The following is a 24796-nucleotide window of genomic DNA, read 5'->3' on the forward strand; positions in this document are numbered from 1 at the left end:
TGCTTCGTGCTATTGAAAACAACTTACGTATTTGTTGCGATAGCTGCAGTGATGCTCCGGTCCATCAGCTGCCTCCGGCTTGTTGAGTCCGATCTTCTTCAGGAACTGCTCACAGTGCGGTCCTTCGCGCGGACGCGACGACGCTTGTAGCTTCGACGAAGACGACCCGCCGCCAGCCACTGGTTTGCGGGACTGGATAGCATTGACCGTAGCGGACGATGTTGCTCCAGCAGCACCCGCCGTCGGCGTTGGGGAGGAAAAGTTTATGAAGCTGTTGCCCATCGGGTGATTCTTGATGGGCGACACGGTGCCGAGTACATTCATTTTCTCGAATCCACTATAGATAACGACACCAGCGGCAGCCGATGAGATGGCGGCGTGGTCATGCGATACCCAGGATGCAGCCGATGATGCTGACGATGCGGTTCCCCGTTCGAGGGAATCGCGCTGACCGGCGGCATTGGAGTACGTTTGGTACAGCTCCCGCTCATGTCTGCGGCCTCCGGGCAGACGGCTCGGTTCGCCCGACACTGTCACCAGCTGCTGCACTTCGTCCTTGCTCGTGCTTGGGCAGGAAGATCGTATCTGCTGTAGCTTCAGATTGATTCGTTGCGCTTCGTCCGGTGTGTGGCAGCAGGACATCGCCAACGATTTGCCGTGTGACTCGTTGATGGCCAAGAGACTGCACTGCTGAAGCGACGATGCCCCTGCTCCAGTGCCCTCGCTCGAACGCTTCTGTCTGCAAAACCCACCGTCCTCATCATCCTCGCCACCAGCACCTCCGGAACCGGAGGAAGATCCTCCGCCGGCACCACCGTCGCCTGTCCCATGGCCATTGGCGAGAACGCTCGAGGTGGCAGCACACGACGTGGACGGAGCGTGGATCGAGCTGTCATCTAGCGCGGATGATCTTCCCTCAAGTACCAGAGAGGCTATACCGATTGATATCGGTATGGCGGGATGTTTTGGTGATATGGAGCTACCGCTGTGCATCTAAATTGTGAAGAAAAAAATAATAATTTAAAAAATGTAAATACGATTTGCAGCAATTTCTTTACTTCAGGTGTGAGTTGTAAGTAAATAAATACTTTCTAATCAATCAAGTGAGCAATGTTCAAACAAGCTTGTAAACTTGTTCCGACCATACTGTGCTGCTAGCTAGCAAATGTCTATTTGCCAATGTTCCGAATACGAGAGTGATTGTTGTCTAACGAGGTGACGGTGGCCTTCGGCGTGTAGAACCAAGGGAAAGATAAAATAAGAGTTCAATCTTTGCATGCAAAATATAGCCCATAAAACATGAGCCCTCCTATGATCAGAGGAGATACTCTAGTAACAGCGCAACACACACCCATCAACCTTCACAAAGTGTAAATGTAAGCGAATGGAGTGAGCGCGAGTGTGCTCTGCTGCAGGTGATGTCGCTGCTTGCCTACATAAATTATGCAACCAAATACAGGCACACACACACACACATATCATCGAACGTCGCGTGCGTGTATATAGCCCCCGGACGGACACACTAAATGCTCTGAAGAATAATGGGCACACGACAGCATAGCGACACAAACCCGAGGGAGGCAATTGCTTAGCCACGTTTTTAGGTCGATTTCATTTCAATATAGGATTGGAAATTGGGAGGCAGTGGACCTGGCTGCTTGGTGCTTGGTTCATTCCACGTGCCCGACACCACTGGCTGGTAGCGTTTCAGGGTGGTTTGGTGCTGGCAACAGTCAACTCAACGTCCGAAAGGTATCCCCACCTGGTCGATGGTGCTGGCTGCTGGTGGACATTCGTAACGTTCGAAATGACCGTGAATTGGTGAAGACACAACACGAGGCCTGTTTCTGTGCCAAGTACGCCAACCAGCGGGCAAACGATGGCGAATGTGATAGTTGGCAACATTCCATTCACCAGTGTTGTTTAAAGCTACAAAAGTAAACCCCTAAATGTCACACGTTCTTCTAGTTTGGCTTTTTTTTTTGGTTGTTGTACGTGGCGTTTCATGAGGCGACACCCAAAAAGACAAGGAAGTGAAACGTGGATAACGTTGAGCATTCATTTTGTTTCTTGTTTTATAGTTTTATTACTTATTTTTTGGCACATTGTAGTTAATGCATTGTTTTATTGCAAAACAAGGAATGGAAATGCAACAATTGCTTTAAAATGATTATTTTACAAATATATAAACTTTACTATATTCCTCTATTTTTTTTTTTATGAAACATGTACATTAAACTTCCAATAGTTAATAGACATTTGTTCTTTTGTTTATTTTAACAGAAGAATGTTAGAAAACATAAGAAAAAAAGAAACACAATGATCAATGCAGTGCATAGAGAGTGAAAGGGAAATGAATGCCGAAAGTAGTAAAACGAACAAACAAACACACTCACACACATACACAGACCGTTACGGTCGGTGAGGATTACTCTCGTTAAAATTCAACTATCCGATGGACGGAAAACGTGTAGATGGAGTTAGGAAAATGTGAGCTCCCCTGCCTTGGTCGGCACTTTGTCCCACTTACTCTGTAGGACAACTCCCTTCAATGTATTGCTTTTCCCTTTCTCTCTTCTCTCTATCTTTCTCTCTCTATCTCTCTCGCTCTCTCTGCATAACGACAAAGCATAAAACGAGAGAAAATAGATGAAAGAAGAGGAAGCATTGTTGCTTCGGGTGGCCCCATTTGGGGGTGCGTGTGCTGTCTTATGTATGTATCGCACACACTATGCCAATAGATTCTTAAAGCCGTGCTGACGTTCTTGGGGTCTTAGGTGCCTATACCGCCTCATGTTGATGTGGTACGAGCTGCTGCTGCTGCTGGTGGACACCTAAAAAGGGCGATGAAAACTAGGTCACCATATATACCTTTTACACCCTTAGAACCTTGCTGTGCTTTTAAAAATAGTTCCCGGCAAGCTGAAAATCTTAACAAAAGAAGCTAAACGGGAATGCATTTAGGGCATTATTAATGGATATTTGAATTGTTTTTACAAGCGAGGGTAGAAATGTTGCGAGACACAAATAAGAAATTGAGAGAGTTCAATGATAGAGCTGCTTGTGAGCATGCCTATGTATGTTGAATAAATGCTGGAAAGGTAATTAGTTTGGAGTAAATTGATAACACTGATTGAAGATAGCATAATTGACCCTACAGCCTTAACGGTATTACAGGTAAAAAAAAATAAAGGAACGATGTGTCTTTTGACAAATCATAGCCTTAAAATGGGCATATTTTGCACCGGAATAGCGTTCCATCGGAAATACAAACGATTCACTCCAATAACCATGCAATCCACTGTTCCCAAGTCACACTCTATTTTTCCCCCTGCTCTCATCATCAGAAGCGTTCAATTTTCTCAACTGCCCCCGTCGGTAGTGCTGTGTACGGCTGAGAAATCATATGTTTTTTTCTGCGCCTGTGTGCGTGACCATGTGTCCGAGCGTCAAAAGCTATGTGAAAAAGCTCGCCCATGCTGCACAATAGCACCCCCATCGCCTACCGTTATGTACTATCGAAATCAAGGCAAAGGCGAAAACGGCGCATGTTGAGGTCGAACGATTGAAGGAAGGAGGGTTCGCCTAGGAGCGGCAAGAGTGGTAGATAGCGAATATATCGAGCCGAAGCAAGGGACGACTATGTTGCAAGCAATTCAAGAGAGGAGAGAAAATCGACCAACTTATGAAACCTGAAGCGAAATAGGAGCGAACCAGGCCAACAAGCAGGGCAAGAGAACCCGATGACGTGCGTCACTCGGTGGAGCAAAATCGAAACACAAGCAGCAACATGACATCTTCCAGCAGCAGCAGCAGCTCCAGCATCGAGAGCGGTGAGGTCATACCAGCTGAGAAGGGCGTGAGGCGAAAACGGTGGTTTTCCCTCTTCAATGAGAGAACCTAAAACGCAAGGTTGGAATCATTGTTTACCCCTACTCATAACAGTTGATTTCCTATATACAACAACCCCACACGCGATTTGTTTCTTTTCTTTGTTCATGGCACGAGCGAGTGAGCGAGCGAGCGGAGCGGCGGGACTGCCTCTGCTGGTGAGGTAACAACACGTGATTTTGATGGAACTGAAATTGTCATCATCGAGTTTTAACATCACCGTCGTTCGCCATCGTCATCACGATCGCTTAGCAGAGAAGTATAGTTGCGTGAATCGTTCAAAAGGCTATTGCGATTCAACGCAAAAGTCATCTAGTTAAGCATTCGTCAACGGTGACGCAGACACAGGACAGGAAAAAAGGGGAAACTAATGTTGCTATAAGATTACGCCAATACCTACATCCAAAACTGGCGAAGATATCCTCTCACGCGTGATTGTTCCCTGACAGGTCTTCTAATGGTAAAAGCAAAAGCAATCACGAAGCACGCCGACGTTCAGAAAGTAATACCAACCGCCACAGTAGCTCTTCATTGAACGGACAGACTGATTGGGGGGAGACTCATTAAGTTTTTACTGCCAATACGTTTAACCCATTTTTTCGTACAAGGTTGATCAACAGAGAAAGGTGGCACAGCAGTTGTCTGCAAAATCGAAAGATGTATCAGATAAACCTTTTGAGATTACTGTAATGTTTACATATAGATAGTCTCACTGAAGTACAGCTTGCAAGAATTCTATATGGAAGGAATTATGTTTGAAGCATAGAAACTGAAGCTTTGGAGTTCACAAAAAGTTCACCCAACGCTCAAGTCCTGGCAACCATCAGCGTTCGACAATATTATACCCAATTCCGTAGCGTTTTCCCCTTTCATTCGATAACTTAATTATACATCCACGTCAAGAGGTCGATAAAAATAAAGGAAAAAGAGACCGACCCACGCAAAGATCTGGACGGGGATCAGTAAACACGTTCAAGACGGTGTGACGCAGATGGTTCCTCTCGAACGGTGCCGCGCATTTCTCGCATTTCTTCCGTCCGATGCTTCTCGCCTAGTATTCCATGGCTAGACACACACCCGCTGACAAACACCAGTAATTCACAGTTCATTTAACTCAAGTCAACTGTCAACGACACACGCTGAGACTGAAGATGCTAGCAGTTCACCTTCTTGAAGTGCGAAGATCAGTACCAATTCCAAAGCAGTACAGTACAGCCGCATCGCTTGTGTAAATAGCACACCAGTGCAAGGACCAGACCAGACACAATGATTGCCTGGCCAGATCAGTAAATGTACCTTCCGAGTAAATGATCCAGAGGGGCGGCGACCCAAGTTGTTGACCGTCCTTCAGATGGTAATGCTTTCTTTGATTAAGCAAATATCGAAGTCTACGTCTACTGAACTGCTTCATACTTCCCCCTGGTTAGTTCCGGGAAAACTTTACGAGATCGTTCGACGAGCTACTACTACTACTGCTGCTGCCAGGAGTTCAGAAGTTCAACAAGCGGAGCAATCAGAACATTCCACCAACCACTGAAGCATGCTATCTCCGTGCAGAGAGTAAGCAGCAGCGTCATACATGTTGGTAGCCCACCACCAAACCAATATGCACAACTTAAGCAAGCAGTTTGTTGCGTACGGTCGTCGCCTTATCGTGAGCGTGCGGCTATTATGCGATAACCTTTTCGACGAATGTCCCAAACTCTTAAATGAACCCCCCCGTGAAGCGAAGGCATTTTACAATGGCAAATTTTGAACGAATCTGTTAGTCGATTCTGCTTGCAAATACTTTCCCCCCAGCTACATGCATTCTACGCATGCGAGACCAACACTGCTATGAACAAAAGTGCCCTAAGGAACTGGAAATAGCTGGTTTTGAGTTTTATACGAACAAGAAGCGATTACGATACGTCTCAATCGTCTGGACTCGAGAGGGCAAAGGTAAAAGGCGCACAGTATGGCCAGCGACACCGGGCAAGTGCGATTGCGCGAGAATGCCGTTTGTATTATGCTTGCGTAGAGTGTGTATAAATAACGCCGAGTTAAATTCAACAACTGCAAACTCAGTGTATGACTTTACGTACGATGGGGCACCACTACGGTGTGTGAAGTCTCCAGGCTCACTCTCTGCTGTCGATTGATAATGTAGTAATCGATGAAAGCCATAGCGTCAGTGATCAGGCGTTGAAGGCGTGCTCGAATACAGCGACTCAATTAGGTGAATCGAACACACACGTCGGAATAACATCCTGCTCAGCCTCTGTCCTTTTGAAGACATTAATCATTATGGATGCACTCTGGATGTTGAAATGCAAGGGTCGTGGTCATGGCTTTCGGCACATGTAAATAATTGGTAAAAATAGGAATTTAAATGATCAAATGAGCAATTAAATTCTGATACACCCGAACATACGCCTGAAGAAGGGTTAATTTAACAATATTTTCAGAATGTTCATAAACAATCTTCCAATACGAAAGCCAAGACATTACAGTGCAACACGCAGGTCTGTGTGTGCTACATGGCCAACACTGTACAACGTACTACTTTTAACGGCACGTGCTGCGCGCTCCTCTGCTGCCACAACAGAACGCTCCACAGTAGTACGAAAATACGCTCATATAAATAAAGCCAACAAGTGCCAACTACTAAGCCACCTTCTTTCTGTGGCGATCGCCAAAGGAGAGACATACACGTGGCAAGGTGCAGTGCCGCAAGAAAGGCAAGGCAAGAGAGAGATTTCCCTCGGACCGGTTTTGCTTCTACCCCCTGCCAGAGTGCGGCACATGCAAACCACCCTCCTACTGGCCGTTCGATTTTTCCCCCTTTTCTACAGAGAAATCCACACTACCCCAACTAGAAATACGCAACAAGTTGAAGCAACACGTTTCGTAAAGTCAGGCCCCCGATTCCTTACTTCATTGGAACATTGGAAAGATTTCAGTGAAAGTTAATTATGCGCAGTCGTCTTTGATGGCGATGATCATTGGACTCAAATGAAGCTGATTGTGGTGAAAGGGCAACAGTACCTACCAAGCAGAGGGTTGCAGAACAAGTGCAGGAAATATATGTTGATTTGTTATTAACTAATATCCACCACGACTATGACGTATACGCGGCATTTCTCGTGGTGATCCTTCAATATTTGCGTATTTTGTACTTTACATTCTCATCAAAACAACATCCGCATTTGTTATAAATACCTTTTTACGTCAAGCATTTTGGATAAGTGATCAACTCCTGTGCCATTTAACATAAGGCAAAAAGAAAACTGTACCTGCTCGTAGGTCCATGAGCAGGCAAAGTCAAAGTCGGTGTATGTGTGTCGGTCACTTGAGCGAGGCCGTGGAAAAACATACAACTATCGTAAAAGGGTGTCACGGGATCACACACAATCTCTTTCAGTCACCGCGCACCCATGCGTCCGGCGGTGAGAAGATCCACATCAAACGTATGTGCGTTTGCGATGATCGCGATCAGAGTTGCGCGACCAGAAGGTTGCTTTTAAACCGAATGAACTAAATTAGAAACCATCGACCGTCGAACACGTCGACTCGCCGTACATGACACAGTTCTATTTTTGAGCGACAGCGAGAAGAAGAATGTTCTGCTTCTACTACAGGCAACAGCGAAAGTCCGTTTTGTTTTATTAAATCATACAAATACTTCAAGGCGTTCTACGGCAATCAAATTGAATGAGAAAAATTAACTAGATGATTTTGTTAATTGGAACGAAAGATGATTTTGTTGCTTATTTGTGTGTACTATAAATGTGCATGTACATGGTAAACGAATTTTTTGTGTTGTTATATCCGCTAAAACATAGTCCAAAAGCCAACACCAAAGCCGAGCAAGGCCAAGAAGAAAACAAAAAATAATGAAAAAATATTATCTCATACTACTCAAACATAGCAACATTATCAACAGCGCGAACAACCATTCTACCACCGCAAGGTCAACGATTTCTGATGATGTGTTGTTATCGGTTAAATTTCGATCGAGGTTTGGGGTCCGTCCCATGGTTAGGTCTAGTCACCACGTCAAGGATGAACAAATTGGTTTGACCTTGTTTCATTCTTTTATATTACATCATTTTAAATCAACGTTTGATTTACACGATTTATACCATTATATATGTTGCGAAAGTTTGCGAATTTGTACTAAAATATTGCATTATTGAAGCATAGCTTAGAAATAGTTACCCAAAATGAACCAATCTACAACTGCTACAGACACCACGTTAGAAGAAACGTTACAAGAACCTTCAGTGTGTGCGTCGTAATTAACGTGCGAGACCTTGAACGAAAAATCCCATACATGCACACTCCGGATAACCGGTAATGGACGCTTGTACTGCATTGACATAACACGCCTGCCAGGGAGGTAAAATAAGGGTCGATAGTACTAGATACAGAAAGCAAAAAAAAAAAATTAACAAACTTAGATGATAGACGAATGCACGCTGATTTCAAGCACCCGAACACTGCTTCCAATTCGTTATCTCATGCAGTAAAACACACGCAATCAACAACGTTGCCACTCGTCGTCCAACGCAATCAGCTGTTTCACAATCGGTACCACCATGTGCATGTTTGCCCGAGAGCCTGAGTGAAGGGACCGACGACACGAAGAGTGAAGGATACGATCGTGTGTGTGTATGATCGCCCAGGCCAACATTTGGCGAGTCCTTGAAATGTCCGTACCAAAACCGACGATCAAGAGAAACATACTACTCACGCTCGCATTGGCTTTAATAGTAGTAGTGCGACTATGTAGATGTTTACTTGCAGCAAATTGATAATGTGGATGAGATGGGGGGCGGCTGTAATTGGCAGAGGGCAGTTCTGCTTGCAAACGACACGTGCCGATTTTCTTGCACTGCTCAGTCCGTTCCCCTGCTCGTTGTCCGCTTCCTTCGCCGCACGCCTTCACCCGGTGCGTCAGCCATTTGACGTCGTTGGCAAAAAAAAGAAAGTGAAGTTTAACGGTGCACACACACGCACATACCCAAAGCCTGGTTGCTTCCCTAAGGTCTTTTTCGATTCGACCCACCGAACCATAGGATGGAATGGGTGTGTGGGGAAGGTTCCGCCGTCTTATGGTGAGTGACGGCAACGCGCGTAACAGAAACCTCAATCAGACCCGACCGCATACACACTCGCAGCGCACAGAAATAGCTGCCGCTACTTCACTTACACCCTTTCCTTTAAATTATTCTCCAGCCGCAGTCACCGCAATTGACGTCGTAGCTTCCACCCAACGGCTGACCACCCTCTCTCGCGAGGCACAATGAGGAAGCACAGGTTGATCTCGACAGCACGTAATATAAAAGGCAGGCCAGCCCAACCAGCGCAATCGAATGGCAAGATCGAATGGCATGCTCAACACAGACAAAGCGGCACCCGCAGCTGAGATGTTGGGTTTCGCCCGTAGCATCTTTACTCACGTCGCGTGTTACCTTCGCACCGCGCGCATGGTGATGTTGGTAAAGGCTTTGTGTGCATTTGATCAGTTGTTACTTTGCTACTGCGATGCCCCTTCTATTTATTCAATCGAATGCACACACACGCCCACTGTAGCTGTACTGTTTCTCTATCAAGCCTCTCACTCCCCCACACAAAGGTAAATTACATTCTAATGAAATCCATACGTTCCACGTGCCACACGGTTACTTGATGGAAGCCAACGAGCCACACACACACTCACACAGACACACTTGCAATGTTCAATATGAGTTCACTGCTCAGTCACACACACACATATTTACCGTAAAACCTTGATTGAAGGGCAATGTGTATTTTAGCCCTTCTCATGCTAACAATTACTAATATATCCAGCAGAACGCTGTCCAAATAACTTGACAATTTAACAATAGCAATTGTATAATATGATCAAGAAATCATCAATACAATCAAGGTCCATCGTATAAAGCGCGTCTCATAATGATTAAATTTCATAACAGAGTTGCCTTCCTGTATTGTTGAGTTCAGAAATCCCTATTACTTTAGTTCAGAAATTGAACATAATTGGTTTAGAAAGTTTAGACTCTAATAAAATTGAGCTATCGTTGCTGATGAAATATTGCAAATGTTCTATTGCTAGTGACTTCAACATTGGATTATAAAAAAAAATCTATATTCTTCAATTTGCTCAGCTACAAAGTCATAAGTATGATTTTTAGCTGTAGGCACACATGGCCTTGCTTAGATTATATTAACTTCAGCGTTATTTCTTCTAACGTCACAACATCAGGCAATCAGTTCCAAATAAGAATTAATTGTCTGTTATTCACAAGTAACCGATATCGATTGAAGGTTAATTACGAAGAAAACGCACACAACTGACACACGCTGCTTATATATATCAACCAGACCGGAAGGTTAAAGGGTGCAAAATAAAGTAGACCGGATGCTTTACTCGCTCTATAATAGGGTTGGGGACAAACTGCGGTAGGTGGATAAGAAGTCAAAGATGTCAATTGGTCAAAGATGTCAAGAAGGACACTACATAAGCTTAGATATACAAACTAAAGTTTTTTGCTGGTATATAAGTTTTGGGTTTAAAGTGTGCTTATACCTAAATCTTAAATTTTAAGATGGGTTGGTCAAATTTACGACATTATAATGTACTCATTACTGAATCAATTATTGTATGGGCTCTCTCGGTACATTTGATTGCTGATCGGTACGTACGGTAGGCGAGAAAAACTCGCCATAAATTTGTTGATGGTATTGCCGAACTACCATTGTGGCAAAAGATGGTGAATATGAAGCATCAATGTGCTAGCGGTCAAACTTGATTCCACCGAATGGAGTGTCCAAAATAGAGGACATGTTTTTTTTCATCCCCAAACGTAGGTAAAGAGTCTTGATTTCATTGCACATTAAGTGACTGTCATTGAAACTGTAATTGCAAACGGACCCATAATAGGCATTTGCTGCATGTACGTTGTCGTGTGTGTGTGTATGTACGCGTTAGCTAACATTGAACACGAGAATCGTTGATGGGACACGAAGATGCAACAAAAAAGGAAAATGTTGAATCACACTCAAATTGTTGAAGTAAGGGGTGAGTATTGACCGTACAAAAAAAAGTATTATTTGAAGGTAGATGGATCGATCCTTAATTCAAATATAAAAAAAAAATATCAAACAAAAAGCAACAAGACAACTGGAAAGGACAGCCAAAGGTTAAGGTGACCGAAATCAATAACAATTGCAATGTACTCTGAATGCACTTCGAAATGTGCGTCTTGGTGTTGGGTAGTACAGGTGCCACAAACAAAGCTCACCCATACACACAACACTCCCATGCATCGGAGCAGATAAATGGAGTACGCCTCTGGTGGTTATGTAAACGTACCAAGCGAATGTCGCGAAATGACATTATTTTATCGACAGGAGTTTTCATTACTCACGGGATCTATTTCCAGTGGGCACGTCATAAGCAATGCATACCTGTAATGAGAAAAACAACGCAATAATAAAATTAGTTATTATTTTCATGTTATTGAAAAAAAAAAAGATTATTTGCTTTTACATTAAACATAAAACGCAAATTGGTTGAATTTGTCATGTTTCAAACAAATAAAATGTAAAAGATCTGTGCACAGAAGTGACCCCGATTTTAGTTCAAGTGCAACCTTTATTGTATCTTTCTTATTTCATGGTTCGTTTCAACTCCATCAACCATCTAATCGCAGTAAGAGTGTATAAGAGAGGCAACGTCATATGTTGGCAGACCGAGGACGACGACAAAAACCACCCTCGAACATGTCTCGCGCATAGTAACGGGCCGGTTTTTTTTTTTAAATCTTCAACTTCTGACGCCTAATGCGTAGATTGCCCTCTCGATCATCGGCAAATACGCAATGGAGAAACAAACTAAACCCAAACCGCTAAAGTAGATAGAAAACTTCATCCAATATTCATAAGACTTCCTCTTTCTGGGCAAAGCGGTCGCGCTTTGGTTTGCGCTAAAACGGCAAAGGCCAAAAAAAAGGAAACCACTAACCATGCCTAGCGGGGTCTCTCTCGCGTCTCGCCTGCTGCTTCGTTCAGTTCTCCTCAGGCCGCGATCGCCATCGCCGTCATCATGATCATCAGCATGCGCTACACGATCTGCTCGTTCACCTCTAAAAATACAAACACTCCGAGTTGTGTTTGACTAAGGCATGACATAGTCGCCCTTATTCTACACCCTAGAGGACACACAAACACTGCACATTGAATCGATCTGGATAGCTCTCCTCTCCACTGTCGTTCTCTGTTGGACCGTTGTGTTTTTTTCATTCTCTCAAAAATAAAAAATAAACGGTTTAAAGCAATGACGTACACAGCAATCAGGTTCTAAAAGATCAGAGCAGAACCGTCGTCTACATTTGGACAACAGAGGACGCGGAGTAACACACAAACAACCCCACCAGATTTATATTCCCTGTACGACAGATGTGGGAGAATTAATACGCTAACCTGTGTGATGATTGTCCCTGGTTTACAGCTGGTCTACAGTGACATCCATAACAATAGGAATTTAGATTGTAAAAAATGAAATACTACATAAAAATAAGAAAATGCAAATTTTTTACTCCAATAAATAATCATTATTTAAATCGAGCTGATCAAAGTTTTGGTTTTTTTTTTATAAAGTAATAATAAAAATTTAAACCAAAATTGAACAATAAAAATAAAATAAAAATAAATAAACTAAAATAATGTTATACACATCTATCGTTATACAATGATAGTTGATCAACATCGTTATACGCGATGAAGGGATGAATATAAAACCCAAAAAATCAGAAAAAGGGACGATTGGATGTTTTTAGCTCAATATGTTATGCTCAGCAGTTGTTTATACCCCCTTTAACTCGCTGGTTCTGGGCCCCATCGGTACACATCGCCCTCCTCGTGTTTCGTTGCTTCTTCTTCTTTTTTACGAGCTCTAACTATGGGATCATTTTCACATTCGCGCATGTACCTATTTATTTCGTATTTCTGTTTACATTCGACCGTTTCGCTCGGAAACACATACAAGTGCGCACGAGCCTGAACCATCTCCCCGCGGCCACCCTGCTTGGACATCGCGAAACTCCCACAGATCGTGCAACCGATCGTGGGTGTTGGGCGGGTGGGGGAGACTTTAGCAGCGGTCGACCAGAATGATGATGTGCGGAAGATAGTGCTTGAAAGCATAACCCAGGGTGTGGTGTGCTTTATGTATGTGTGTGTGTTTGTGTACGCGAGTATATGCGTGTCAGTGTGTGATTGTGTATGAGTTACGAGAGAACAGAGCGTCAAATTTAAAAACCATTGCCAAACAGTGACACCAGTGGTGTAGGGGATGGGTCAAGGGAGCTTCTATATCGGATATGAAGCGAGCAATATTGACAAACAAAGAACAAAAAACTACGCGATACGGGCAAGCTGGTCTAGGGAGCAAACGACAGACGATTATATTAATCGGATACGTTCGCAACAACTGCTTAGATAGAATTAAGCTGCGAAATGTTGCTAGAATTGTGTTGTTTTTGTTGCCGTATTCAGCAGGCCACATGTGTTTTCACTACCCCCCTCCCGACTGTCGTGTATATCGCCATCAATATCCAACCCCTACCCACACAGTGCAGCACACAGTCTACAAATGATTAACCATCACACACACGCACACCAGAGGAACGCTTTGCCTGCCTCTCTTCTGCTGCTTGCGACCTGACAGCCAGCAGGTGGCGAAGAGCGGTACTATTGTACATAACACGCAACGGCACTAACCCCCAACATCGAAGGGGTGTGTGCGTGTGTATGTGTGGCTGATAGGAAGGGATGATGAGCGTTCGAAAATGGAAAACTACACTGGTGTTGATGTTGCGCATGCCATGGTCACCGTGGATATCACAAGCTCTCGTAGCAGAAAAGCGAGAAAAAAGAGGGAGAGAGATACAGAGATAGAGAGAGAGAGCCTGATTGTTTCGCTGTGCAACGGTAGGCAATATGACACTTGGGCCGTTTTATATACAGAAATCAGCTGGTCGATGTTGAGACCGTGTGCGTGTAGCATTGAAACCGTTTTCCTCTCTCTCTCTATCTCTCTACTGCTACTGCGCCTGAACAACACACCCCTCTCTCGTGGGTATCCATCAGTTGGTCCCCACCTCCTACCCTTTCCACATAAAAGGTATGGGTGAGCTGGGATATCGTCGCAACATAAACCAATAATCGTAGCTGTTGTGTTAAATTTCGAGCAGTGTATATTTTTTTTTCGCTTCGAATGCTATTATTATTATTGCCTAAGAACGACGTTAGAAACTGAAGATGTTTTTCTCGCTCACAAATACATGCCCCTGTGAAGCTGAAAAGGTATGAAAAGCAACAGTAGAGTGCTCTCCTTTGGAATCCTGCCAGAACGGGGGTGTGTGTTGGTATTTGTGTGTTGGTATACAAATTGAACCATGATCTACCTTTTCTCCAATAATACCTTAGGAAGGCAAGTAAACAAGAGCACCAGGAAGCGTGCAGGGAGTAAACCATACGATACAGCTGTATGAAAACGATTTGAAACATCGTTAGCTAGTCGCTTGATATGAAGAACGCTGTACAAATATAGCGTCATGACGATTTAGTAAGCAATTAAGCGAAAAAAAACCCAATAAAACACACAAACAACTACGTTATAAATATGAACTGAACCACCATACATACATTCAACGTTCAGCTTTATCTCTATTGCTCTACACACGGCAAATCAAGTTTTCTGTTATGTATCGTCTTATCCATTTGCGTCTGTGGGTCCTTAGTCAAGTATTGCGTTGGTTCGTGGCTTGTCTGCAGGATCATTTAACACACACACACACACACAATGGGTTTGTTCGTTGATGGTTGTGTGTTGAAAGTAGCCAGAGTTGTTTTGTGGTTTATTCTAAAAAAATACTTTTTTTCTATAATCTAACAAAAACTTTAACAGGAACAATCCGCTTCACGATGGCAATTTGTCCGACTTATTTGTTTATTTAAAACTGCGAATTCTCACAGAATATTGCTGGGGTAAGCATTTCCAGCCCTTAAATGAGTGTTATTTTTCTGCAACTAACACTAGCAAAACACTTTTTTCTGTCATTTCCTCCAAAAGGCGAACCTCCCCAGCATGGCATGGCAACCGAATTTGCGTTAATACGCAATTCCATTTATCCTCACAGGGCCCCCCAAACGCGCTCTCACATAGTCGTTTCCTTCCCGACCTGCCTGCCTTTCCTTCCCCTCAAGTGCTCTCCCATCTTTGCTGGTTTTCGCTCTCCCCTGGTGTATCTGCCCAGTATGAGGAGCGAGAAGAGAACAATCTCACATTGCGAGAGGATGCTATATGACGAGATCGAACGATGAAAACGAAACGGAACGAACAGAAAAAAACACACGCAATCCCTTGAATGACGACTGATTTCAACGTATAGCTCTCGCACCCATACACATGTACAACCGTTTCAGCAAACCTTCGCGCATCGAAAAGTGGTGAAACTCTACGCACAACAACACCACCACCACGACCGCGAGGTGCTGCTCTGCTGTTCCTACGTTTTATTATCTACGCAATTGGGCAAACCTACGCACCAGAAAGCTTACACTGCCTGTAAATGTTACAGCAAGCAAAGAGAGTTGCGTATATGTTTTATTTTCTTCATGAATTTATGTCAGGACGCGGTTTCGCACACATTCACAACACAAAACAGGCCCAACCTGTCCGCGCACTGCCCATCATCAATCAGAACACAGGAACGGTGTTTTTTTTGCTACCCCTTTGCTGTTGTAATGGTTTCACCTTTTTCTTTCTCGTTCTACATTATTTTGCTATTAAGGTGAAAGGTACTGCCGCGCTCGTTGTATTGCGACGTTAACTTGCGAAGAAAAACCCTGGCCTTTGCTAAGACGGAACCGAGTACGGAAGGATACGGAGGAGATCGTACTCCTGACGCGATGTGTCGAAATAAACAGACACCCTGCATACGACACGACCCAGAGATACGCGAAAGGCCATTGACTTTCCGATGACGGGGAACGAAGAAAAAAGGGTACACTCATGTATGTAGAATATTATTTGCCCACAAATACATACAGGCAGCTTAGAGGAAAAGAATATACAAACACATAAAAGCACCAAAAAAATTAACAAGACGATACCGTAAAGGAAGTCCTACGACTGACACTGCGTCCCACAGCCTCAATGGTTCGTGGTGTTGGAAAATGCTGTAAAAATGTAACAGCTGATTTAAAGCTATTTCCAGAAGCATTTCTTTACAACATTTTTTTACAACACTCTTTGGAAAAACTTATTTGTAACAGCATTAGATATGAAATAGGCAAAATAGTTCGCTTTGTTGCTTCGGATAACAAACAATTGTTTATCGGTTTCTTCAATAGCCCTTATCTTATCAGAAGGGCGACTTACCACAAGCGAATGAGTTCGTGTCTGCTGCCACAAAAATCATACATTTTATCTCTTTTACTCGTTGCTCTTCAAGAACGCAGTGAACGATCTGGCGGCTTATTATGTATCCAAAACACGATGGAATTTGTCAAACTCTGCCCTCCAATCCAGAAGTCAACGGCAATGCGGCAAACATTTAGCTTTGTTCTGACTGTTTCGCACAAGAAGCTATCGTCAGTTCCGCTGTAGTGTTGTAAGTCATTAACTGATAAGGACGGTCGAAGGTGGCAGCCACCACACCTCACTTCAAAGTCCTGCATCGATGGCTGGGTGTAAATTGCGTCTCCGACATGTCTGTCAGCTTTTGAGACAGGAACGTGCATGTTTCGTTCGCTCGCCACTCAGCAGCTAATAATAGGAAGCAAAGTGTCAGATTTAGAGGAGAGGAAGAAACCGAAATCAGTAATTTGATTAGGTACTTGTTCTGTTAAATCGTATTTTCCCATGCATCGTTTCAAGCAAATGTGTTTCATACATTACTGATATTTTAGACTGTACAGCCTTCTTTCTCTCTCGCTCTTCCTTGCACACATACACAATGATGGATGGAAAGTAATTTAGCACGCTGCTGGCCAGTCGTACAGTACAAAACCAGCGCCGGTGACCTCTTTAAATTGTATTTTTGCCGTTGGATCGAATACGGTGGCACGGTCATTGATAATGATGCGAAATCGTGAGTTTCGCCAAAAGGGAACGCGCTACACACTTCATGTTGAATTCTCGCCCCTCCCATACCAGTTCCGTTCATAGGTTCCGATGCGATAAAGTGTCGGGCGCGATGAGGGCTGTATGTTAAATAATAATTAAGCCCAGCGAGTACTTCCAGTCAGATGGTCGGCCACATTTTAAGTGGAGTTTAAATGATTTAAACTAATTGTACTCCACACCTACAGCATTAAGAAAAGATATCTGGAAGTGAGTACCCCACTTTTCACAATTAGTCCATTTTTTCAACAATTAAATGAGACAGGGGGATTCCGATCCGTCACACCACACCACACAGAAAGAGAGAGAGAGAGTGGTCGTGTTAAATAAATAGTGTAATACATTATTTATTAAACAGTTTATATGTATTTATTTTGCAGCTTTATGTGCTCCATCATGTACTATACTTACAAAATAGTGGTGGGAGCTCGGAATCGGACCTACCCGATTCCGATTCCGTGTTCGGAATCAATTCCGGAGCCGATTCCGATGCTGGAATCGATTCCGATTCCGGAGCCGATTCCGGAGTCGATTCCGGAGCCGATTCCGGAGTTGGCTCCGGAGCCGATTCCGGTGTTGACTCCGGAGCGAAATCAGTCCGGGAATCTCCATGAGAATGGATCTTTTACAAGTAAATTTGGATTTTTGCGGTTATCAATACGTAGTATGATTGGACTCAAATGCCTTTTTTAAGGCGATGCCGAAACTGACTCTGTTTGGTAGCCGATTTATGAGCCATTTCCAATTCGAGAACCGACTTCGATTCCAGAACCGATTCCGGAGTCGATTCCGGAACCGATTTCGGAACCAATTCTGGAGCCGATTCCGGAGTCGATTCAGATTCCGGAGCCGATTCCGGAATCGATTCCGGAAACTGATTCCGGACCTACTATCCGGAATCGATTCCAGAAAACTGCGGAGCTAGCCGGAATCGATTCCGACAAAAACTTAATTTTTCCCATCACTATTACAAAACTTTTCAGACACAGTCATTTAAATTAAATCCAAAATGCCTAAGATTTTTGGTATGAGCTGGCTCCATTTGATTTGTATTGTTCAATAACTTAAAGGTGGTTTAATAGAATCTGTTCAGGAAGGATAGTATGTAATTCACGTTTGATCTTGCTATGAGCCTTTCATTATGAAACACGCAAGAAGCTGAAACTTCGATTTTTTGGTCTAAATTGTCCATCCAAAGCATCAAGCGCCCAGATATTTAAGCATTATTACACATTTTGCTGTTATAATTTGTTTTTCCGAAACTAAACCTACCACTACACACGAGCTATTGCGTAAGAAAGCAAACCGGATTTCTCTTTTTCATTTTTTTATGTATGAGAGCCCATGAGGCTCATATTTTACCATTTCTTGTTTACAAATCAACACCGTGTGTATGTATGTGTGAGTATGTGTGTGTGGTACATGTGGTTATTACTTTGCTTCATTTCAAACCCTTCCGCATTTTGGGTGTTTGTGCATGTTGGAACAATTGTTCCATTATGTTGAAAATATAGTTACGCGCATTTCTTGGGGCTGGGGTGCAGCAAAGAAGTAAACTTCCTCACTTTTACCATATAGCCGGTGTGCATATCTACGTGGCACAACACACGGTACCATAGATTCGGGTATGACGGGGTGTAATCAAGTGTACCTCAACAGAGTTCTTTGGGAGCTCAGCACACGCGCTCTTATCGAGGTGTGCACGCTGATATGAACCCCACCAACTCCTTCGTAGCTTGACCTTAATATAAGCTCTGTAAGTTTTCCCTTCCCTTACACCGTGCCGTATATGCCACCAACGAAACAACGAAAAGGTGGTGTGAATTGTGCTCATTTAAATGTGCCGTACGTAAGCGCGCGCACACACACACACACGAAAGGATAGACCTTAATCGTTTGGACAAAGAAATTCCGACACTAGCATCAGTCTACAACGCAGGGCGACAGGGTAAGTTGTGTGTTACACACCCCTCCCTGCGTCCCATGCATAGGGGGATTCGATATTTTGCGCATGTCCTCTTCCGATGCGACTCTTGCTTTTCAACGGTCCGATCCCTGTTTCCGAACGGGACGCTAAAAATCCTTGTTTTGCTATGGGTGCTGCCGCCAGGAACCCGTTCACGGCAACAAAGGACGGAGCGCTACGCTTAAGAAGTTGAAATGTATTTAAGTGACAGTATCGCAATGCATAATTACAATCTAGTGTATCGTGTAAATGCTAATGTTACTTGGCCATATCTAATTCATATCAATTATGATTAAATATTTACGAAAAAAAAAACACACTATACATATGTATTACAAAGACACATATATCAAACATAGAAAAAAATTGAAAATAATTGTTGCAATAATAAATGAAATAGCGAATAAAAAGCATTGCAAAAAAAAAGCCAAATTCACAAAAATAGCTTTTCCTGTTTCTTTGTTCTTAGAATGTTGACAAAAAGTGACTAGGACACGGATTTGCCCCACCTGAGAGAAGACGACTCAATCATACCGCGTAGGACGGGGTGCGCGACAACAAAGAAGCTACAAACTTTCCCACTTGCATTTTGTGCAGCCGGATGCATCGCACCTCCCCCCCCCCCCCCCTCCCATGGTCGCCATCACTCCTATTGCCAGTCTGAGGGAGCGATGTTTATTATCCTTGGCCTCGATTCCTCCGTATTATATACAGTAATGTACTGTGACGTATAATGAACAAAAATCCAAAACTGCTTCCGTTTGTTTTCCGGAAAAGATAAATTCACAAAAAAAAAAACAGAACAAAGAAGCCAAGCGCGAAGTAAACCATACCAGACGTCATTTTTACTACTGTGATCCACTTCTCCTTCTAATGAGATTTTGCTGTTCAAAAAATGGTTTAATTTTTCAAAAACAACCCCTGCCTTTCAATAAACGCGTTATGATGTTTTACAAGATTAAAATTTTAAAATTTTCACAATTAAGTAGAAAACTAACACAAACTCTACATGTGTACATAACGCTGACGACACAAGTCTTATAATAACATGAAATAATAACGATAAGCCCCGTCATCATCCACATTACACTCTCGTTCCTTAACACTTTTAGATATTTCCACAGTTTGGTAAGCTTGCTCACTGCAGCACTAGTAAAGTAACTGTGGAATGGAATCATGGAAGTAGAAAGAAACAAAATACCAAACTCCAAATACACGCAGGACAACTGACGGGAGTTTAGCTGGTGCGCGATAACGCAGGACGGACCGTGTGCTTGGAGCGAGTAAAATGAACCACGTTCGCAGTCGATGCTCTTCCAGCTCACGGTCCACACCACTCTGCGGGAACACAGAGAAGCAAACAAAGATAACACACGGCACAGCACCAACGTCGCTGTTTGTCTGTACCCTGGATGAAACATCAAATGCATTCTCGCCCGTTTTCCATCCTGCATGGTTGCATTTGTTTCACTTTTTCTTTACCCATCCCGTCTCGAGCGATCTCAGACCCTTTTATCGTTAGCTTGCTTTCCCTGCAGACAGACAGATATCTGCCGAAGTGCGCAAGGGTCAACTAACAGGTGGGGGTAGCATTACCACACTGGTGGAGGGTTTGCAACTGGATCGACATTTTCTGGGGGTTTAAAAATAAAGGTGAAACACGTACTTTCTTCAAAATGGCCAGGGCGTTGCCGATTGAAAAATGAACCATAGCTTAATCAGAACAAAATTTGAGATATATTTTTACTAGTTTCGTCATGATTAGCGTTTCATTGCCAGTTTCATAGTGGATACGTAGCTATTCACCGCATTCAAATCACGCAAAATTCTTCCCGTTTGTCTCTAGACAATATTCTATCAAGTATGGTAGCCTAATCATGACTCATTTGGTGGTAAAATCAGGTGCTACAATAGCATGAAAAAGAATAAATATAATTGTTGTAAAAGTTCAACTGTCCTTTGTTGTCTGTGGATAATGGCATTTCTAAATCGGTGTCGTATTTTTCTTCACACTGTCATTCTTTTCTAATTGTGTTCGTCGTAACGAAGTAATTGACACAATACTGGAAATAATGTAAATTTTGTTACAGTGGTTTTCGATGCAATATTCGCCAGCATATCGCGCTGAATTTGTGCAATATTTCAATTGATGTATGAAGGAGAACAGACACACACACACAAGTATATATATAATACACAAACGCGTTCGTTGACCTTAGCAATATTCGGTACTCCGTCGTTCATTCGTGCATCACCATACGCAACTAAATCATTGAAGCGTCCAAATCAATGAAAGGATGGAGTCCGAATGGTTGCGTTCCGAGTGATTGGGGTTGGAAAAGCAGAGAATATCTCACCCATACAGAATAACTAGAAAGGTATCGTGAAACAACAAGGCAGGAACTGAACCGGGGAGGCCATGCTAAGCACAACTCATCAATAACCACACAAAAATGACCCTGAGTTAAAGGTACTTCATCACAAAGGACCTAAAATCTCTAAGCTATGTTTAAACCGTTTATAGATTTTTCAGACCGATTAGGATTGATTTAAAACCCTAGAAGTACGTCAGACTAGCTTTATTTGTGCGTGCCTAAGCCGTTGATGATTTGACATTGCAAAAGTTACCTCCAACATGACGCACGAAACACTTGGCAAAATAGCTTTCCATACGTCATTTGTTCGATTTTCCACACAAACACATGTTGTATCGTTGAATTTACTTGGGAATTTAATCGATTCATAATAAGTACACACAAATTATAGCTTTTTCAATCAAAACGGCCTCTTTAGACGTGTGAACGAATTATAGAAAAATGGTTTTATAATATTTTTAAAGAATAAAAAATCAAACATTTATTTCACTTCTTTGCTTCTGCGCTACCAACCAAGGAGAGCAAAGCGCCGTGAGTGTCAGTTTGACAGTACTTTATGTTATTTTTTTTTATTTTTTCCTTCTCGTGAGTGCCGACGGCTGACAGCTGATTTTGTTGACAGTCCGCTTTTCGTTGCGTTCGCACCCTCCTGCTCTCCTCCCTCTCTGCTATCCACCTATCCACCTATCCAAGGCTCGTTGCTACACACAGAAAGCAAATATTTCACTCACACAGGTATAGACGCACACACAACGTACAGCCCCCTTATTGCTATGTGTGCGTACAATTCACATTTAGCCTATCGTTGTGTGCATGAAACAGAGAATTGACCATAGCAAAGTTCAGCAGTAAAACGAGACAAATTAACATCACATTAAAATATTAACAAAAGCAAGGAGTTTTAACAAGAGTGAACAGTCAGTATGCTACCTTTTCCGATTCTACAAAGTTGAGGTTGTGGCAATGCATAGTTGAAAGGGCAAGAGTAACTTAAACCCTTCTCTTCTGCAAATGTGAAACCCTTACCTTGTTGAAGTAGATTCGAAGAAACTCGATAGCACGAAGATAATGTTATATAAACCCGTTTTTCAGACACGGAAAGTCTTCTTTCACCAGCTTAATCAGCATATTGTCTCACGTTGTGTTTTTTTCTTCTTCTTCTTTCTATCGCTACCACGTATTATCCGACGTTCACCGAATTTCCACACCGTTCACACAGCTAGCAATAACAGGACTGGACGGTCCTGGCAATGTCCGTAACAAAATATTGCTTTCCCGAACGACACTGGCACAACACCGTATTGGGAAATTTCGCATACGACTACTTCGGCACGCGGTTGCAGTAGGCGCCAATGGTGGGGTTTGTCACAGATTTTCTTCCTCGGCACCAAATCCCAAAAACGGTATCCACAACAAGTCCACACACACGACGCTCGCGAAAAGATAAAGTCCCAAAAATCAATCAAAGATTGATTTCACAAAAAAAAACTTGCAGCAAAAGCACGATAAACTTAATTGAGCGACCGAGCACTAACACAATGCCACACGCGACTATGGTGTACGCACAAAACGCAATCAATTGCGACCACACGGCCAGAGGTAGCAGCAGCCTGCACAACCGAACAGAACGCGGCGCAGCACTTCTTCCGACGGTGGTCAACAATGAAATAAGCACGAGCTGCTTGGATCCGATGGAAAACTTCTATTGCGTTACTTTGACAGTCCCTCCCTGCTTCTGTATGCTCCGATAACGTTGCGTCTGTATCCTGCAGCTCGTGCGCTGGTATGAATTTTCTTCGCTCACTTTTCCACACACACACCCTTCACACACAAACACACATCCAGGCGAGTTCGTGTTGCTCTTTCGCTTACACTTATGCCGCACTTACAGCTCCCCTTTAGATAGTCCGTCTCGCTCACTCCTGCGTTGCGCCTTTGTTTCACTGTTGGCTCCCTCTGTCACACTCACACTCGCAACGCTGGGCTGCTTTTGCTGTCTCACTTTGTCCCGTTGGCTGTGATGTGCAGTATCAGGGTCAGTGAAAGAAAAATCTGACTTCACTTTTTGGTCTTTTTGGGCGATTTTTGCCACCGCTTGCAAATGCTTGCTGAAACACGATTTAAACTCCGGCAGATCACTTTCTGATTCTAGCCCAAGACTGTGGAATAATTGCTACTGCTATTTCTGTCCCAGTACCTTCCTCACAGTTGTGTTAATTTATCACCACAATACTAAAGCGTTTGCTCACTGTCGCTCATTCCTCGCCAAGATGTACACTTTAAAACGGGAGTTACGAGTTCGATGTATTGATTCAGCCTGTCGCATCAACGATTCCCCGTGCCCTGGCCAAGCAATCTGAGCGGCCCAACAATTGCGACGAAGAATTTAGGGACACTGCCTGAACGCTCGATTCGACCCCTGTGCGAACGGAAGTAAATTGCTGACGAATCCCGAGATCCCGTCTCTGCTGTGGAACAGGCACGCTGCTCTAGCGAGCGATACCAGTTAGGTAGGTTTACTGATCCTTTATTTCGTCCAGCAAACGAGTACGGAAACGTAGCACACTGGAATGGAAGGTGTTCTTCTACACACTTGCCGTACACTGCACGTTTAGGAGCAAAAAACTAGAATAGCAATCGTTCGAACAAAAACTTTTTTCTCCCAAACTTGAACACAGTGGTCGAGAGTGGAGGAAGAAACGATGGCTCCCTTTCGGCACAAGTAGTCTCGATCGAAAGGCTCGAACGTCCAAGCACAGCATCCACCACGGTGAACAACGAAAACCGAATGGCCAACAGCAGACACGTTCCCATGTTCCAAAACCATTTTTTTCTACCTATTGTGCAAAGACGAGTGTGCTAAACCCATCTCTCCAATGTGCGTAACAGAGACAATTGAACGGCTAGTATGCTTCACTCCTACAGCAGCAATGCCAGCACTCAGCGCACGCACAGTACTTGCCATATAAACACCCCTAGACCCCTTTGCTCTATTATGGCATCTGTACAAAAACCTGTATAGATCGCTTCGTTCTTCAAATTATAGTCTGAACCAACAATGTCTAATATTTGCTAATATTTCTTTTCGTCGAACAAAACGATAAAACAGTGAAAAGGATGACAAATGGGAACATAACAAGATTTTGTAATTATTCGGGAGAAAAATTTTGTCCAATGATGCGAGCTCGAAACAATCATGGTTATTCATGACAGCAAAAGGCAGAAAGCGATAAGAGGGAGAAGAAAACTATGGTATTTCTTTTTCATTTTCTCAACCTAACAATTACTATCTGTGAGTGACTGTGAAGGTTCAAATCGAGTGCCCAAGGGACAACCAACTAGAGAAGTACTCGACTGACAACATTTCGAGCAAAAAAATACAGGGCT

At 43.3% G+C, this 24796-nt stretch overlaps 1 protein-coding gene across 5 annotated transcripts in view; it reads right to left on the bottom strand.

Moving 5' to 3' along the window:
* Window positions 1–24336, bottom strand: part of LOC1279329 (protein Atossa) — a 32126-nt gene extending 7790 nt beyond the window's left edge. The window contains exons 1-3 of one of the 5 annotated variants that reach the window (XM_061653353.1): window positions 22436–24336; window positions 5976–6221; window positions 28–993 (exon numbers count right to left, since the gene is read on the bottom strand). In XM_061653353.1, the coding sequence (XP_061509337.1) occupies window positions 28–993 (966 nt within the window). In that variant the 5' untranslated portion in view covers window positions 5976–6221; window positions 22436–24336. Of the gene's footprint in view, window positions 1–27; window positions 994–5975; window positions 6222–11251; window positions 11347–11902; window positions 13867–22435 lie in introns of those variants that run through there. The other 4 variants (XM_061653349.1, XM_061653348.1, XM_061653350.1 and 1 more) reach the window with 4 other exon arrangements.
* Between the last annotated feature and the right edge of the window lie 460 nt (window positions 24337–24796).

This window comes from Anopheles gambiae, chromosome 3 (genome assembly GCF_943734735.2).
Source record: "Anopheles gambiae chromosome 3, idAnoGambNW_F1_1, whole genome shotgun sequence".
NCBI classification, from domain to species: domain Eukaryota; kingdom Metazoa; phylum Arthropoda; class Insecta; order Diptera; family Culicidae; genus Anopheles; species Anopheles gambiae.